Source organism: Dipodomys spectabilis, unplaced genomic scaffold, assembly GCF_019054845.1.
Source record: "Dipodomys spectabilis isolate Male_0828 unplaced genomic scaffold, ASM1905484v1 ptg000219l, whole genome shotgun sequence".
NCBI classification, from domain to species: Eukaryota; Metazoa; Chordata; class Mammalia; order Rodentia; family Heteromyidae; genus Dipodomys; species Dipodomys spectabilis.
The window spans coordinates 2,016,488-2,033,633 of NW_024870896.1; the positions used below are offsets into that span (position 1 = coordinate 2,016,488).

Sequence of the window (17,146 nt, forward strand, 5' to 3'; positions counted from 1 at the left end):
CCTGACAGCAATGATGGCCAGGATATTTCACTCAGCAACCCAGGTGCCAGACAGATGGCACATGCTGACAGGCAATGTGTAGACAGCATGGCACAAGTAACATGGCTAAGGGAGCGAGGATGCCTTGCTGGGCTTCAGGACAACAGACTCAAAGAGGCCAAGGCCACGGTCACCCACCACACAAGAGAGGATATGAGCTCTTCTGGACTCCCCTCTCGTCACATCATGGGACAACCTCTTCCTCAGTGTGGAGCATGGACAGGGCAGAAGTCAAGCCCAGGGAATTCTCTTCTAGTGGTGAGGATGAGGAGAGGGAGGTTACTGTTTTTCATGAGCAAAGGGTGGTACTCAGAGGACTACAGGATACTCCAACGCCCCAGTCAACCCTTGGGCTGCTCTCCTGCTGCCTTCCACGTTTTCTAGCAGCTCCTGGCTTCTTGAGAGCATCTCATGTACAGGCATGGTCACCCTTGTCCAGACTGCTCACTCCACCCAAGAGGCCACTCCAGTGGATGCCTACATCTCTCTATCTTCTCCTGAGACCACTTCCCAGGTCCCTGTGAGTCTAAGCAGGAGCTGTTCTGCATTGGCATCACCTGCTTCCACTTATGTCCTGCCACATCCTCAAGGAAAGGGCTCCGGAATCTGAGGGCCAGGGTAGCAATTCTCTCTTTTAATTCCCACCCTTCATTTGGTACCTGGAGCCTGGTAGACCTGTGAGGAATGTTGTGTGTGTGTGTGTGTGTGTATGGATGGATGGATGATGGACGGAGTGAGTGGGTAGATAGGTAATTCATAGATAATTTTGGTGCATGGATTGATAGATGGATGGATAACTGATGGATGGAAGTAGATAGGGATGGATGATGAATGGGTAAATGGATGGAGGTCGATGATGGGTGATAATGGATGGATGGATAAGGGGTGAGTGGATGATTAGATAGATGATGGATGATTGACAGATGGATGACTGATGGACAGACAGAGGTAGATGATGGATGGACGGATGGATGGATGGGTGGGTGAAGGTAGGTGGATGGATGGATGGATGGATGGGTGGATGGATGGTGGATGGATGATTGATGGATGGATGGAGGTAAATGGATGGATGATTAATGGATGGTTGGATGGACCAGGTAGTTGATAGATGGATAATTGATGGGTGGAGGTGGGTAGATGGATGATGGATGGATGGATGGATGGATGGATGGATGGACGAAACAGCCACAGGGGTGCTCTACATATAAACAGAAATAACCTCTTTGATTGTCAAGGTAGGGGAGCCCCCAAATGTAGACATGCAGGAGATTCCTGGCCCAGCTGTCAAACAAATTTGTCAAAATGCACCAGGCATGCCAAACCCAGAATACTTTCCATCCCTGCCCAATCAGGGAGGCCTCCAGCAACCCTGATGGCTTACACGTGATTCACAGGACTTAACAGAAAGTAGCAAACATCCAAGACTTTGCCTTCCAAGATGTTTCTTCCACACCCATTAATGCCTCTGCTCCTTCACCAGTCATCAGCTCCCTAAGCCTCATTTCCAGACACCAGGGCCTCGTGGTCCTGGGTTGCCAAACGGACAGAGTAGTATCTGGTCCTCGTGAGGCTGAGGACAAAGCTTCACAAACTCCAGCATTGTGCCACCTAGGTCTGGAATCTACTCTCATGTAAACCTTTCCTCCTCTCCCCTCTTCTGTTTCCTCTGGGTGGATATAGGCAGGTTGGGGCCAGCATTCCCAGAGCTGTTTAAGGTTCACTCTCCTCCCCAAAACCAGTTTGTCAGGTTTGTGAAACTTCCCAACTGCTCCTCAGTCCCACAAAACCTATCACCCATGCCCCACGTTTTCCTGAGTGGAAGGATGAACAGTAGGAAGCTGAGACAGTGACTCAACTCATTGACCTTGGGGTGGAGGCAGACATCTGAATATACCCACCAAGCACTCGGAAGAGCACATCTTATTTACTGGCAACAGCTCTGCCTACACATCACAACCCTGCCACGCGTGTGCCAGGCATACTGCCCTTGTTCCCCTTCTCAGAGGTCAATGTCAAGACCCAAGTTCAAGTTCCAGGAAGGCGAGGGATGGGGCTAGATAGAGCCAGAAAGTTGACTTGTCCAGGCCAAAGTTCAGGACACTTTTACTCAAAAGGAATTAAGGCTGAGGACCAATGGCCTTCACCTGTAATCCTAGCTACTTGGAAGACTGAGAACAGGAGGATTGTGGTTCAAGGTCAGCCCAGGCAGAAAAGTTCTCAAGGCTCTTTCTTAACGCGTAGCTGGGCACAGTGGCATTTTCCTGCTATTCCAAGTTGTGTAAGAGACCAAGATCGGGAGGATCCTGGTGCCAGACCATCCTGGGCAGAAAAATCTCCGAGTTTCTGACTCCATGGAGGGAGGCTGGAGGTGGTGATTATGAACCTGTGGTCCCAGGAAAGCCTAAAATAGGTGGATCATAGTCTAGGTGCATGTGTGGTTATTTACAATAACCAGTGAAGAAACAAACAGGGAGAGAGGCATGCCTCTGTGGTAGAGTGCCAGCCTAGGAAGTGTAAGGCCCTGAGTTCAAACCCCAGGACTACTGAAAAAGAAGAATTTCAGAGCATTTGACCAAATGTGGGATTTTTTCCAAGCAGAAGGTGGTACGTGGTTGAACAGATGACACCCATGGTATCTATCAGTAGGGGAAACTGAGTCCCAGGCTCCCAGGAAGCTTTACACCGAGCTTGCCTCTTCTGCAGACCTCCCATAGGGTCCCAAGCCTGGCTCACCTTCCTCCCGTCCTGCCCAAGCTCAACACCCCAGTACCTGGAGTAGCAGGAAAGGCCGGTGCTCAGGATGGTGTTCAGCACAGCCAAGGCCACGTAGTACTCATGGAAGGTGGTGCGGACCAGCCCGTCTGGGAACGTGTAGGCCGAGTATGCAATGGCTGAGCCTGGGAGAGGAAGACTGGCTTCAGGAACAGAGCTGGGCCCAGGCACCGCAGAGACCCCGGGAAAGACTGTCCCCAAGCTGGTGCCTCAACTCTTGAGTGGGTTGTCTGGGACCCCCACCCTGTTCTACCAGGTGGGATGGGCCAGACCCAAGTGCAAGTTTATCCCGTCCTGGCCTGTAAGAGTTGACTGTGAAAAGTTTCAGAGTTCTTGTAAACCTACATTAAACCCAGCCACGGTTACAAATGAACCCTTCATGACCTTGCGATGAACCAAATCACGACAGCAGTCTTAAGACTTCCGTGCAACTACTACATCGTGGCACACCCCTGCCCACCTCTGCACCCTGTGACCTCATGCTGGGAACTGGAAGGCGGCCCCAAAGGAGCATTTACACCATAGAAATTGGCACATAGTGCCCACAGCCCAGGCCTGCTGACTCTGCCAGCCCATAATAGACAAGCTCTTGACAGGGCCCTGAGGAAGCTGGACATGGGCCCTGGTGTCATGGAGGATGAGGTCCCCACAGGGCCCAGGGGGTCCTCATGACTCTTCTGCAAACCCAGCAAAGCCTCTAGTGCACTGACCGAGGGCCAGTGGGCAAGACACAAGGCAGGTCCCAGGGCTGCTCAGGATCCACCTACCCAGGCTGAAAAGGTTGACAGCACCGTAGTCTAGGAAGTAGCAGATGTGCCGGGCGTTCTTGGACATGGAGCTGAAGGTGTGGGCGCAGCTGGATGCCAGCGGGTACACGCAGCTGGTGCACATGTACACGAGCACGGGCCACGAGTAGCTGTCATTCTGGATGTCTGTCATCCACAGCATGGTCACAAACCTCCACATGAAGAACCTGGAACCCAGTGTGGGCCTCAGCCTCCCCAGACTCCTGCCCATCACCTCCACTCCACTGCGGTGATCGTCAATCCCCAGTTCTCAGGATGGTAAAAATGCCACATGCCAAGATGGCATGAGGAGCCTGGTCTGACCCGAGCGGCAGTGAGCTGGGAGTGGGCAGGCAGCGTGGGGCAGAGCCTTTAGGTTCATCTAATCCAGTCCCCTCCCGAGCCACCATGCTGGCGTCTCTCCTAATGCATCTTTCCAGTGCTCGCCCAGTCTCCCCTAGCTTCCCTCCGAGGATGGAGACGCTCACGGCCTCCTCAGAAGTAGAGCCTGGAGCAGTCAGAGCTTCTCCAGTTCTGTCTCAGATCTTCCAACCTATGACCCCCATGTATATGGGGTCCGGCCCTCGCTGCTCCTCGGTTCTACGAACTGCTCCTTTTCTCACCAAAGATCCCTCCAAAGGCTGGAGGACATCACTGGACCCCACAGCTTAAACTATTTGTACAAGATGTAGCCATATTGTCCAAGCTGTCTCTCAACTCTCAGTTCTCCCGCCTCAGCTTCCCTAGTGCTGGGATTACAGGTATGTACTGCCATACTAGGCAGTCGTGGGCCTTGAATGCAGAGCCTGGGCTCTGTCCCTGAGCCTCTCTGCACTCAAGGCTAGCATTCTGCTACTTGCATCACAGCACCACTCGCGGCTTTTTCTGTGTCTGTGGTACTGAGGAATTGAACCCAGGGCTTCATGCATATAGGCAAGCACTCTACTACTAAGCCCCGCAAGCAGACTTTTTATGTAAACAAAATTTAACACAGCCAGTGGCCTTCTTGAGCAGAACTTCAATGCCAGCCTGCCCAGGCGATAGCCCCTGGACTTGTTGAGCTTCCCTAAAAGGATTACCCCACTCCACCCCCTAGCTTTTGTCTCTTCCACTGGGTGGATGATGCAGGAAGAGAGGTGGAGTGATCTGGTGGCTTTGTCGCCAGGGCCTCTAAAGGCCTGCCATGCCTCAAAGGGGAAGGGACAGAGCAGGCTGTCAACCCAGAGCAAGCCATGAAAATCCAGAGACCTTTGGCAACCCTACCTCAATCCATGCCTAAAGCTTATTCCCCGGCAGACCCAACCACTCCCCTTCTACAGGATGCTCACAAGCACCCATGCAGGGACACCCCCCCAATCCAGTGCAGAGCCACAGGGCTCCCTCCCCCACCCTCATCTGGGGGTAGGAGGGAGGGAGGGACTGGTGAGGTGGGTGGGGCAGGAGGTTACCAGAAGGGCAGCAAGTGAGTCCAGATGTTGAGCGTCTCATTGTTCATTTGGAAGAGGCTGAGGATGCAGGCAGTGGCAGAACTCTGCGGGTGTCGGTAGCCGAAGAGAATGCCCTGCTCATGAAACACCTACAAGGAGATGCCCGGGGGGGGGGGGGCCTGGGTTAGCCGCAGGTGGCCGGAGGTCTGGGGAACGATGGAGCCTCCCACCCCCACCCCACCTCACCTCTCTTCTTCCCTTCGAGGAGCTTTTGTAGCTTGCTGTCCTCCGAGCAGTCTGTCTCCAGCCAGCCAGAGGAGGGAACCCAGCCTGCCTTGGCATTCCCAGATCATTCACTCCCGGCATGAATGTTGCCCCCTCTGCCTGGGGCCCACAGCCCGGTGTTCAGATGCCTTTGCGGTTGTATAACATAGATGTTGTCTGTCTGAGCCAGTGAGCCCCAGATGTCAGGGGCTGTGGGAGAGGGGGCGAGCTCTGCAGAAGAAGGCCCCGGGGGCCAGGTATATGCACAAGATGCTTCACAAAGGCCTTTGATGACACGGACCCATGATGCTGTCAGCTTGGACTGAGGCAGCAGGAGACTGGTCCCAGCTAGGGCGGTGACCTCTGACCTCTCCACCCTGGCAGCCTACTCTGCCAGTCTACCCCAAAACACTCCCAGCAAGAAAATTGGATTGCTCAGGTAAGACACAAGGTGAAGAAAAATGGGGTGGAAACTCCGCTCCTGCCATGGTTGTACCATGATGGTGGCATTTGGGGCTGTTTCTGTCTTCATTGTGCAGAAGCAGCCTATGTGCTGGTTCACTGGTGTGCTGTGTGGCACCTCACACTGCCTGTGTGGATAAAAGAAGCCAGGCACTGGTGCTCACAGCTGTAATCCTGCTACTCAGCAGACTGAGATCTGAGGATCGGGGTTCAAAGCCAGCCCAGACAGAAAAGTTTGTGAGACTCTTATCTCCAATTAATCACAAAAAAAACCCACCAAAAACCAAAAAATCAAGCCTGGAAGTGGAGCTGTGGTTCAAGTGGTATAGTGCTAGCCTTGAGCACAAAAGCTGAGGGACAGTGCCCAAGATTGGCACATGTGTGCCCACCCGCACGTGTGCACACGCATACAGACTAGACAAAACAGTAACAAAGATGGCCCGGTGCCTTTCCCCCAACATAAACCTTCATTTTACAAAACCTCTGTTTATGAACCCAAATTGCCAGTACTTAGATCTAGTCTGCTCTGTCTAAGAAGCTCCGAGCAGAGCAAAAGGAGATGAAGTCTATTCCTCCTGCCCCGCCAGTCACAGCCACGTTTTCGGCACAAATTACCTTGCACAAACAAGAGTCACATCTCACCCGACAATGACACACATGAAAACAGTTTTGTATTCTACACCCAGCTCAAACCCCAAAGGCAAATGGCAACCATCTCCCGAGCACTGGGAAACCAGAATTCAGCTCTAGGTGCCCCAATGTTAGCAGGTACCTGCTTATTTGCACAGTGGGGTTGATTTGTAGACCCCACTTTGCACTCCTGGTAGCAGGCTGGGCAGTTTGGAGTGAGAGGAAATCAAATCTGGGGCAGCCTATCATTAAGCAGCAAGAAAGCCGGCACTCTGGGTAGAAGGGATCATCAGCCAGGCTCCGTCTTCCGTGCCCACCACAGGCCCAGCCTGTGACAGGCTGCCTGGCAGAGCAAAGCTCCTGCGCACCTGCTGGTTGATGCCTGGAATTCCACCACAGCAGTTGAAACTCTTTGGTTTTGCTGGCTATTAAACTAAAAGTCATCCGGGGAAAATAATAGAGTATTTCTGCCCGGTGGTAAGCAGCAGAATTTGACAGCAGCTGCAGGGGAAGGTAAGAAGGGGGACAGGGAGACTGCAGGTACTATTAGTGTCCAAATCCCACTGAATCCTGAGCATCACGCTGTAAAGAAGAGGCGTCCATTATCTATACTTTGCAAAAAAGGGATCTGAGTCCTGCGGAGGTCAGGCCACTTAGCTAAGTCGCTAGCAGCAGAAGTGAAGGTGAAAGCCAAGCGCAGAGCCAGGATGCATCTGCTCATGTTGCTGTTCCTCGCAGCTGCCAAGGAGTCTCTGGAGTGATAGAATGGCTCATGTCCTGGGTTGTGGTGTCTCATGGGCTTCTCCAAGCCTCAGCTTCTTCCTCCTCAAATTCATACACTGAAGCCCTGACCCTACAAACGTACCTCAGAATGCAACTGCACCTGGATTTAGATCTCCCAAGAGGCAACTGAGTTCAAGAGCGGACATTAGAGGTGGGTCCTCATCCAGTCCGCCGATGTCTGCACAGGGAAAGGTGGAGGTGCAGAGAGGCAGAATAATAATATTCAAAATAATTATCTTTTTTATTCGCCAATCCCGGGGGTTTTAACTCAGGGCCTGGGTGCTCTCCCTGAGTTTTTTGCTTAAGGCTAGCACTCTACCACTTCCAGACTTTTCTGTTTACGTTGTACCGAGGAATTGAACCAAGGGCTTCACGCATGCTAGGCAAACACTCTATCACTAAGTCACATTCCCAGCCCATATCTTTTTTTCTTTTGCATCGAGGATGAGCATACGATCTCGTGCATTCTAGGCAAGGGCTGTACCACATCGCTATACCACTGTCTTTTTAGCTTTCCTTTAAACCCCTAAATATTTGATCTTTTGTTAGACAAACAATAGAAAACTTTGAGGGCAGAATTCAACCACAATTCAAAAAAAAAAAAAAAAAGAAGACACTTAAAAGATATGAAGGGAATCTACAAGGCCTCTTAGATGTTACCACGAGATCAAACCTTACAATTGTGGATATAGAAGGAGAAGAAATATCAGCTAAAGGTTTAGAAAACCTATTCAATAAAATAATAGTAGGAAAAATTCCACAACCTTGAGAGAGTTATCTGTGTGGCAGGCACTTACAGAACTCCAAACACTCCAGACATATTACAGCTAAAACATTAATTACACCAAATAAAGAAACAATATTGAGAACTGCAAAAGAGGAGAGACACGTAACTTACAATGGCAGATCCATTAAAGTAACAGCAGATTTCTACACTAAATGCAAGGAGGGCATGGAAGGATATAATTCAAGTCCTGAAAGATGATTACCAAGCTAGATCACTATACTCACTGACGCTACCCTTCTGTAATTGAGGGAAAAATAAAAGCATTCCATAATGCAAATCGAAACAATGCTGAGATTCCATCTCACCCCAGTTATATTGACCAACATTTTGAACTCAAACAACAAATGCTGGTGGGGATGTGGAGGAAAAGAAACCCTACTGCACTGCTGGTGGGAATGTAAACTAATATTGCCACACCACATACACTTGGTTGAAACTTTTGGAATGAAAGGTTCTGGACAGGAGTGGAGTCTGGCATAGACTCAATCCCCAGGCATCCCCCAGGAGTTGGTAGAGAACTGGATTCCCTAAAAAAGACAATCTGGTCAGACTTAACCCGTTGTTCTCTGAGAAAGAGAAGTTCCAGTGTGACTGCTGCTCACCACAGTGACCCAGGGCCCAGTGGCAGGATGCCTGCCCTGTGCCCTGACAAGTCCCACCTGGGAGAGCGTTTGTCCTGCCTCCAGGCCAGTTCAGGCCTGCCATTGTATACAACTCTTGTTTCCTCCTCTAACAAGCAGCTCAGTATCCAACCACCATTGGAACCCAGTCCGAGAGGCACAATGGAGAAGAAGCTGCCGAAGCAAGCGTTTGGAAAGGAGCAGAGATCACAGCAGGCAAAGCAGCCATGAAGATGTGTCTGCAAGGAGTCCTTAGCTGGGTTCAGCAAAGAGAGGCCAGCGCAGGTGGGCAGAGCACTTCCATAAAGCTGCCTGTGGTGGATAGATGGCTTCTGATTTGACATCGACAACAGAATAAGGGACTGCAAGTTCAATGAATAGTCTCTGGCCAGAGAAACAAGGTCAAACGCTTAAGTTTCTGCACTTCCAGTGGTTCCTGGTATTTCCAGCTGAGTGGACATCTTTCTGTGACCAGTGGGTGTCACGCCGCCACCTGCGGAGTCTGCGTGAGAGATTGTGTTGGACAAAGAGCTTCAAGGAAGCATGCCCCCAGGAAGGGGGTGTTGGTTCAAGGCTTCCCATACACTTGGCTGCACCTTTATAGCCTCTATCTTTATTCTTACTATATTCTTCTTGGCTGTACATTCGTTGCCTTTATTCTCATTTTGGCTATTTTTCTATTGATCCGCGAACAGAGCATGTTGTATTTTTTCAGTCCAATAGAGATGGCTTCTCTAAGTAATAAAGACTAAGGCCAAAGATTAAATGTGGCCAATGCCTCAATCAATCATCTGATGTGACGTTGCCTCCAAAAACTCCTACAACTTCACAAGCGGTTTTACAGCTCACGCATAGTAAATATAGAGACTTAAAATTTCTAGATATGTCCAACAGACAAAATCAATGAATTAAACTAAGTTAGAAAGAGTTATCCTAGTAGTTTAGAGAGTTCTAAAAAAGAAGAGACCTTTGATTATATAAGAAAAAGAAAGATTCTCCCAACAGTTATGATTAAGTTTAGTCCAACTTACGTTATAGGGAATAGATGGTGTTTTCACACAAAATATAAAGTTAGTAACATATTTCCTAAACCAACCAAGAACCATTTCCTTATACAGGAGCTTATAAAGATGAAATTAGTTGGATAAAAATAAAATTAAAAAGAGTATAATGTAAGTACAGCCCTGTCTTAGGTGTGTTAATTATTAAACATAAAAAAGGCTGAATAGATGACGTATTCTATTAAACAATATGCTAGACTTGTTTCGCACCACTTATCTTAAACAGTTGGTGGGATAGTCATTAATTTTCATGTAATTCACCAATGCTTTGCCTTTAAAAAAATTGATTACGTGCTTAAATAAACAAAGAATCTATGTCACAATCACACACTGTATAAAAATGTTAACTCTCCTCAATAAAGATACACTCAGATGCAACTCTTTTGAGTCTGTGTCTGTTTGTCACTTCGCCGACTCCTTTGCCCACCTATCCCGAGATCCCTGTCCCGTCGGTCCCAGTGCTCCGGCCGAGCTGGTCCGTCGCATAATATAACCACTCTGGAAAGCAGTCCGGAGGTTCCTCAAAAAACTAAACATAGATCTTCCCATGGCTATTCTCCTAGCCATCTACGATGAATATCATGAACTAGGATATGATAAGGACACCTGCAAATCCACATTTATTGCCCAATTACTTACAATAGCCAAGATATAGAAATAGCCTAAATGAGTAGCTCTAAAAAATGTGGTACCTATATACAATGGAATTTTACACAGCCATTAGAAAGAATAAGATAATGTCATTTGCAGGGAAATGGATGGAACTAGAACAAATCATGTTAAGTAAGGTAAGCCAAGGAGCAGAGAGACAAATGGTGCATGTTCTGATATATGGAAGTGAGCTCTAAAACACACTGGGGCATGACAAATTACACAGGATTCTAGATGCTCACATACAGTGAGCCCAAAAGAGGATAGTCTTAGGAGAGAACCACAAAGGTGCAAAGCCTAAGCACCTCTTCATAGTAATATAAAATAATACACATACTGAAACAAACTCCTAAGATATGGAAACAAAAGCCTTTTTATAATTTTTTTCTTTTTCTGATGATTCTGTATTCTTTACCTTATATAGGGTGTATTCATACATGTATCTTTGGGAGGGTTGAGGTAAGAGCACAGAACTCTAAGGCTGAAAAAATGCAGCAGTGGAGCTCACTGGACATTGATGAAAGTGAACTGTACAACTCATGGGTGGAGATGAGAGAGAGAGAGGCTGGGAGAGAATGAGGGAACAGATGCCCTGCATGAAAGGAAATGCACTTATCACCTGACTCATGTATGTGACACCTCTGTACATCACCACTGTAATAAAAATACAGTACATTTTTTTAAAAAGAGCATTCCATGATAAACCAGAGCTAAAGGATTCATAACTACTAAACCAGCACTTTGAAAGATGCACTTCAGTGCATCCTACTCTCTGAAAAAGAAAGTAAATAAAACAAGAACAGAGAGGAAAGAATAAACCTTAGTAGATGAACAGATTAGCAAAGCAGGAAAAGCAAAGAAGCAAATGTCATAAAAACAACAATCTAGTGCTCGGGGTGGCAGCACAGTGTATAGATGGCCAACTAGAGTTGATGGCTTTCTTTCAGATAATTCTAAAGTATGCATCCTGCTCTTCAGCTCTTCCCTAAAATGAGACATCTTGCAAAAATGCCCATTGCACTTGACATCAAATTACCCTTGTCACCCAATGTGAGTGCCAAAGGAGAGCTGCTAAGAATTTGGGTCCAGTTCAGACAAGGTTCGTAGTGGCTAGACAAAATCAGTGAAGCAGAAGATAGTGAGATACACCTCATTGCCAATAGGGAGCAAGCAACACTGATCTCATTGTTAGAAGATGTTGTTGGCAGCCAGGTGCTGGTGGCTCACACCTTTAATCCTAGCTCCTCTACAGACTGAGATCTGAGGATCATGGTTCAAAGCCAACCGAGGCAAAAAAGGGATTTATGTATGCATAATCCTGACATCAATATTTCTGCAGAGACTTTTTTCATGAAGTTCACTGTAGATTGAACTATAATTTTTATTATTCAACTAGCAAAAATCCTGCCATTTTCCGTTTTCTTTATAAGATGCATATTGTGTGCAAGGGAGGTGGCTCTGGAGGTGTGCACTCAAGGGCTTACCTCCACTAGCGAGGCAGGTGCTGCCCCTCTGCTTTAGCTATGCCTCAACCCTTCTGGTAGGCGGTTATTTTTCAGATGGGGTTTTACTTTTTTCTGAGGGATAGATAAACAACATTCTCCTACCTATGCTTCCTGTATAGCTGGGAGGGCAAAAGTCTACCGCTACACCTGGCTTAGTGATTGAGATGGCTTGCTAACTTTTCTGCCCAGGTTGGCCTCAAATCTCAATCCCCTCACCTCATATGGACTCTATCTTTACTTAAGCAAAATAATCAATTGCTGTAGTAACTCAGATTTTACCCTGAGAACGTATAGCCAACTGTATGAGATGGGGATACATGAAATAAACATTTTTAATGTTTTTTTCTTTGCGTTTGCGTTATATAATTATCCTTGCTTGTTGCAGCCTCATTATAGCATTTGAACTTGGCTGGTAAAGTCTGTTATATTTATTTATTCCTTTCTGGTTCTAAGTGTGGATTTAATGATGCTTTCGGTAATTCTTACTGTTCTACCTCAACAGGACTGACCACAAACTTAGCCAGAGTTTCCTCTAATTGAATTAATTTCTTAATTTCCTGTCTAAGAACTTGAGCAACACAACAGCATGGCGAGACTCTTATCTTCAATAAACCACTAGAAAACCCAAAGTGCCGCTGTGGTTCAAGCAGTAGAGCGCTCGCCTTGAGCTGAAGAGCACGAGGACAGCGCCCAAGCCCAGAGTTCAAGCCCCACGACCAACCAGAAATAAATAAATAAACTTTATCATCAACATGATAAATTATGAATTATGTATGTTTTTGCCCTATGACTCTTCCTGATATCTTTTATCCATCCACATAACACTCAAGATATGATTGCAGTAATTAAATTCACTTATCTTTGGCATTTTGTTGAGTGTAGCTAGATACAATCAAGAGCTTTGCTTGTTTTGTGTTTCCTGGACCCCTTTCTCATTCAGGACTGCTCAGAAAGAACAATCACTGTCCAGCCCTCCTGCCATCCAACATCTCCATCTACCCTGCTTGTTCCCCTCACTTCCTCACAGATGTTGTGTTTGAGAAGGTACCTGGGTTAACTTTCTGCATGTAAAATTTTAGAGCTGAGTCTGTTTCTAAGGATCTCAAACCAACACAGCTGTTCCCCTTCCCATTGTGTGGTAGCTTTGGTGGCCCTCTGTACCATGTGGTGTGGCCAGAAGACGGCAGGACTTCCACCTGCCCAGGCCTCCACTTCCCACCACCCCTGTTGGCAGCTATGAAATGTGAAGTGAAATATTTAAACTATCACCAAGGGACCAGGGGTAAACGTATTAGCCTTATCTAAAGGTACAGCTGTTCATGTCACAAAAACTGAAATAACCTCTAAACTCTCAGAGATAGCATACATCTCTCACAGCAATTATAAAACAAATGCAAGGGGAAAATAGAGTGTAAAAAAGAGAAAAAAAAGAAAGAAGAATGCAAAACAACACAAGCAAGTAAGGAGAGTATAAGCAAGAATATAGGCCAAATGGATTCATGATGCAGAATCTTTTTTTTTTTTTTTTTTGTCAGTCATGGGGCTTGAACTCAGGGCCTGGGTACTGTCCCTGAGCATTTTTGCTCAAGGCTAGCACTCTACCACTTTGAGCCACAGCACCACTTCTAGTTTTCTTCCAGACTTTTTTTACTTCTAGTTTTCTTCCAGACCTTTGTTTTAAGTCCGTCATGGGCTTGAACTCTGGGTCTCTCAGTTCTTTAGCTCAAGGCAAGTGACCTACCACTTGAGCCACAGTGCCACTTCCAGCTTTTTCTGTTTATGTGGTGCTGAGGAATTGAACCCAGGGCCTCATCCATGCGAGGCAAGCGCTCTACCACTGAGCCACTTTCCCAGCCCCCTTCCAGACTTTCTTACCCAGGCTGGCTTTGAACTATGATCCTCAGATCTCAGCTTCCTGAGTAGCTAGGATTACAAGTGTGAACCACCCTTGCGCCCAGCTTGCCAAGAGTATCTTGTCTGAGCTCAATCCGCAAACCAAGGATCAGCACTCACAGCGCTCAGGACAGAAAGTATCACATCTACATGCTCAAGACTACTAGTAAATTGTGCACTTTAATCTTTTCTCTGTTTGCAGCTAGTTAATTCAAAAATACCTCTCTTCTTCCCCCTGCCCCTGTATCTCCCCCAGCAAATCACCAGGTGAAATTCCCCTCTGGGCCAGCAGAGGCGCTGTTTTGATGTGGCCTCTGCCTTGGGCTAGTGTCCTGTCACCAAGAAGGATACTGCTGCCCTGTCATTTATGAGCACAAGCAGAGAAGACACAGTCAAGGGCAGCCCACAGCCTGTGCAGGTACTGCTGGCCCCAACCTTCAGAATCCCAGTGACTGCACACCACAGTGGCCCTAAGCAGCTACTAATGTGTGTGAATCTCTCTCTCCTGAGCTGCATCCCCAGCAATGTGCTCAGATCCCAGCCTGGCCCACACTGGGGGTGGGGCAGCCTCCTTCCTCGTCTCATCCCTACTCTTGAGTCTAAGTGGTGCCCCTTTTCTCCTGGGCCACTTTCTCCAAGAACCTCACTGCAGGCTGAGGCTAGGGCTTGGCAGATGTCTCTTCTTTAACTGCCATTCCTTTTGTGCATGTGTCTGCCAGTACTGGGGGCTTGAACTCATGAACTCAGGGCCAAGGCACTGTACCTTAGCTTTTTTCTTTCTTTCTTTCTCAAGGCTGGCACTCTACACTTGAGCTATATCTCCTTCACTTCTGGCTTTTTGGTGGTTAATTGTAGATGATAGTCTCGTGGACTTTTCTGCCTGACTTGGAACCATGATCCTCAGATCTCAGCCTCTTGAATTGCTAGGATTACAGGAGTGAGCCACCAGCACCTGGCTCTGACCTTCACTCCTGATGCTCGTTGGGAATTGTAAGTGCGTGGCAATGAGCTGAGGAGGAGGGGCTCTCTCCTGTCCTGTCGTCACCTCCCAGGGACCTCTCACCACAAGAACATAACTCTACCTCAGCCCAAAGGAAGGATGCAAATAGGAAGCTGTGGACCCAGGGATCTGTTCTTTGCAAGGAAATGGGTACCCAGCTTATCACAGTACATATCCAGGGTGTCTCCTGTAGGTCCCACATACCCCAGGATGGCTACCAAGGCCTGGAAGTGCATCGAAGGGGACTGCCCTTCCTTTTTTTTTGGGGGGGGGGGTCCGGTAGTGGGCCTGAACTCTTGGCCTGGGCGCTGTCCCTCAGCTCTTCAGCTCAAGGCTAGCACTGTACCACCTGAGCCACAGTGCCACTTCCAGCTTTTTTCTTTTTGCTTATGTGGTGCTGAGGAATCGAACCCAGGGCCTTGAGCATGCAAGGCAAGCGCTCTACCACTGAGCCACCTTCCCAGCCCATGGGACTGCCCTTCCTGTCACCTGACCTGGAATAGGAGGCCTCCTGTGAGGCTTCCAGCAAAGCCATGTTGAGGTGGCTGAACAGGGCCTGCTTTCCACATTCCACAGGAGGCCCTACAAACCTCTCTGCCCAGCCAGCTGCTGTCAGCCCCCTCTTGGCAGTCTGAATCTGTGATCCAGCTAAGGATTTTTGCCTTGGGAAAGAAGACAGATGTCACAGGAAAGGGCGACTTCAAAAGTACCAGGATCGCTTCCTTTTCCAGGCTTCATGAAACAGGAAACAAAACAGGCTTCCAGAAGGAGATCGGGGAGGGGAGGGCACAAGGAGAAAAGACCTGTGCAGAGCAAACAGGCTGCCCACAGCCTCCCCCACCCCACCCAATGGCACAGAGCAAGCCCTGGACACACCCTGGAAGTCACCACAAGGAACCAAGCACCTACCTGGGGCACCTGCTCGATGCTAAACAGCCTGGGGAGCTTCAGGCTCAGCATCTTGATAACAGGTGGGCCAGGCTGGTGGGGGACAGCCCCTGCCTCTCTCCAGGCCTCCTCAGGGCTTGGACATCCTGGATTCCCTAGAAGAGGTCAACATGAAGACATCAGGTCAGCCTCTGCCAACACCAGCTGCATCCAGTAAGTCATTATTCAGCCTCAGACACGGGCCCACAGAGGATGGCAGAAGATAGGGCTTCTTTTCAACCCACCATAGAAAGTTCCATATGGCAGACCTTCACCCCAAGAGCACTGGCAAGAGCTAGTCATTCTAGTATGGTGATTGCTTTAACTGCAATGTTTTCTCCTTCAAAATCCCTAAGTATTTTGCTGGAACCTACATGACATGAAAGAGTGAGGTTAGCACCCTTATAAAAGAGAACTGAAGCCAGGCATCAGGGGTTCACACTTGTCATCCTCGCTACTCAGGAGGCTGAGATCTGAGGGTCGCAACTTGAAAGCCAATCCAGACTTTCCTGCCCTGGCTGGCTTTGAACAGTCAATCCATCTTTAGATCTCAGCCTCAGGAGTAGCTAGGATGACAAGGGTGAAATACCAGTGCCCAGCTTATGGCTGTTTTAATACAAAACTTTTCTTTTCTTCAAACTTTTCACTAAGAAAATTATAACAGCTATGAAAACCTTCCTACACTGAACAGCACAAAGTAGTTCTCCCTCCCTTCCTCCTATCTTGTAGATGAATGTTCCAGATAGAAAAGGACTTGTACAAGGTCACTCAGCCAGGACCTGGCAAAGCCAACATTAAACAGGGTTGCTAGGCAACCTTGGGACACCACCCTGACACAGAACCAGAAAGACCAGCGGCCCCACTCTGCCAGATCAAGGCCTGAGTCCACCAGAGGGAGAGAAAGACAGGCAGTGAGCTGGGGCAGTGGAGTCCATGCCTTGGCCAAATGTCCGGCAGTCTGGCTGCAGCCAGGGTCAGAAGCCCGACACGGCACAATTCCAAACACCTTCAGGCAGCCCTGGCACCGTGACCAGGGTTCTTCTTAGTATTATCCAAACTGCCTCTCACAATCAGTCTCACCATCACAAAGCTAATTCACTGAGCCATGACTAGTGTTTAAAAATAGAATAGCGCAGGGAAACAACAGAACACAATGTAACCAGAATGAGGCATGGCATCAAGGTGAGCATCACTTTGGGATATTGGTTCTGCCTATTATGTAGATCTTGTTACGTGACTGTATTATGATCAAAGGCTTACTGCTTACTGGCCACAGTGGGAAAAAAAAATATGAAAACATGTACAGGGCCTGGCACTAGTGGCTCATGCCTGTCATCCTAGCTATTCAGGAAGCTGAGACCTGATAATGGCAGAAGCCAGCCCAGGCAGGAACATCTATGAGACTTTTATCTTCCATTTGCCACCAAAAAGCCAGAAGCAGAGCTGTGGCTCAAGTGGTAGAGCACCAGACTTCAGTGAAAAAAGCCAAGTGAGAGCTTTAGATTCTTGAGTACCAGAGTCTAATCCTCAGTACCAGCAC

The 17,146-nt window shown here is 48.1% G+C and overlaps 1 protein-coding gene across 3 annotated transcripts in view; it reads right to left on the minus strand.

Moving 5' to 3' along the window:
* Positions 1–17,146, minus strand: part of Paqr5 (progestin and adipoQ receptor family member 5) — a 34,553-nt gene that overhangs the window by 5,427 nt on the left and 11,980 nt on the right. For all 3 annotated transcript variants that reach the window (XM_042697496.1, XM_042697494.1, XM_042697495.1), the window contains exons 2-5: positions 15,589–15,722; positions 5,045–5,172; positions 3,579–3,784; positions 2,810–2,936 (exon numbers count right to left, since the gene is read on the minus strand). In XM_042697496.1, coding sequence (XP_042553430.1) covers positions 2,810–2,936; positions 3,579–3,784; positions 5,045–5,172; positions 15,589–15,639 — 512 coding nt within the window. In that variant the 5' untranslated portion in view covers positions 15,640–15,722. The remainder of the gene's footprint in view (positions 1–2,809; positions 2,937–3,578; positions 3,785–5,044; positions 5,173–15,588; positions 15,723–17,146) is intronic.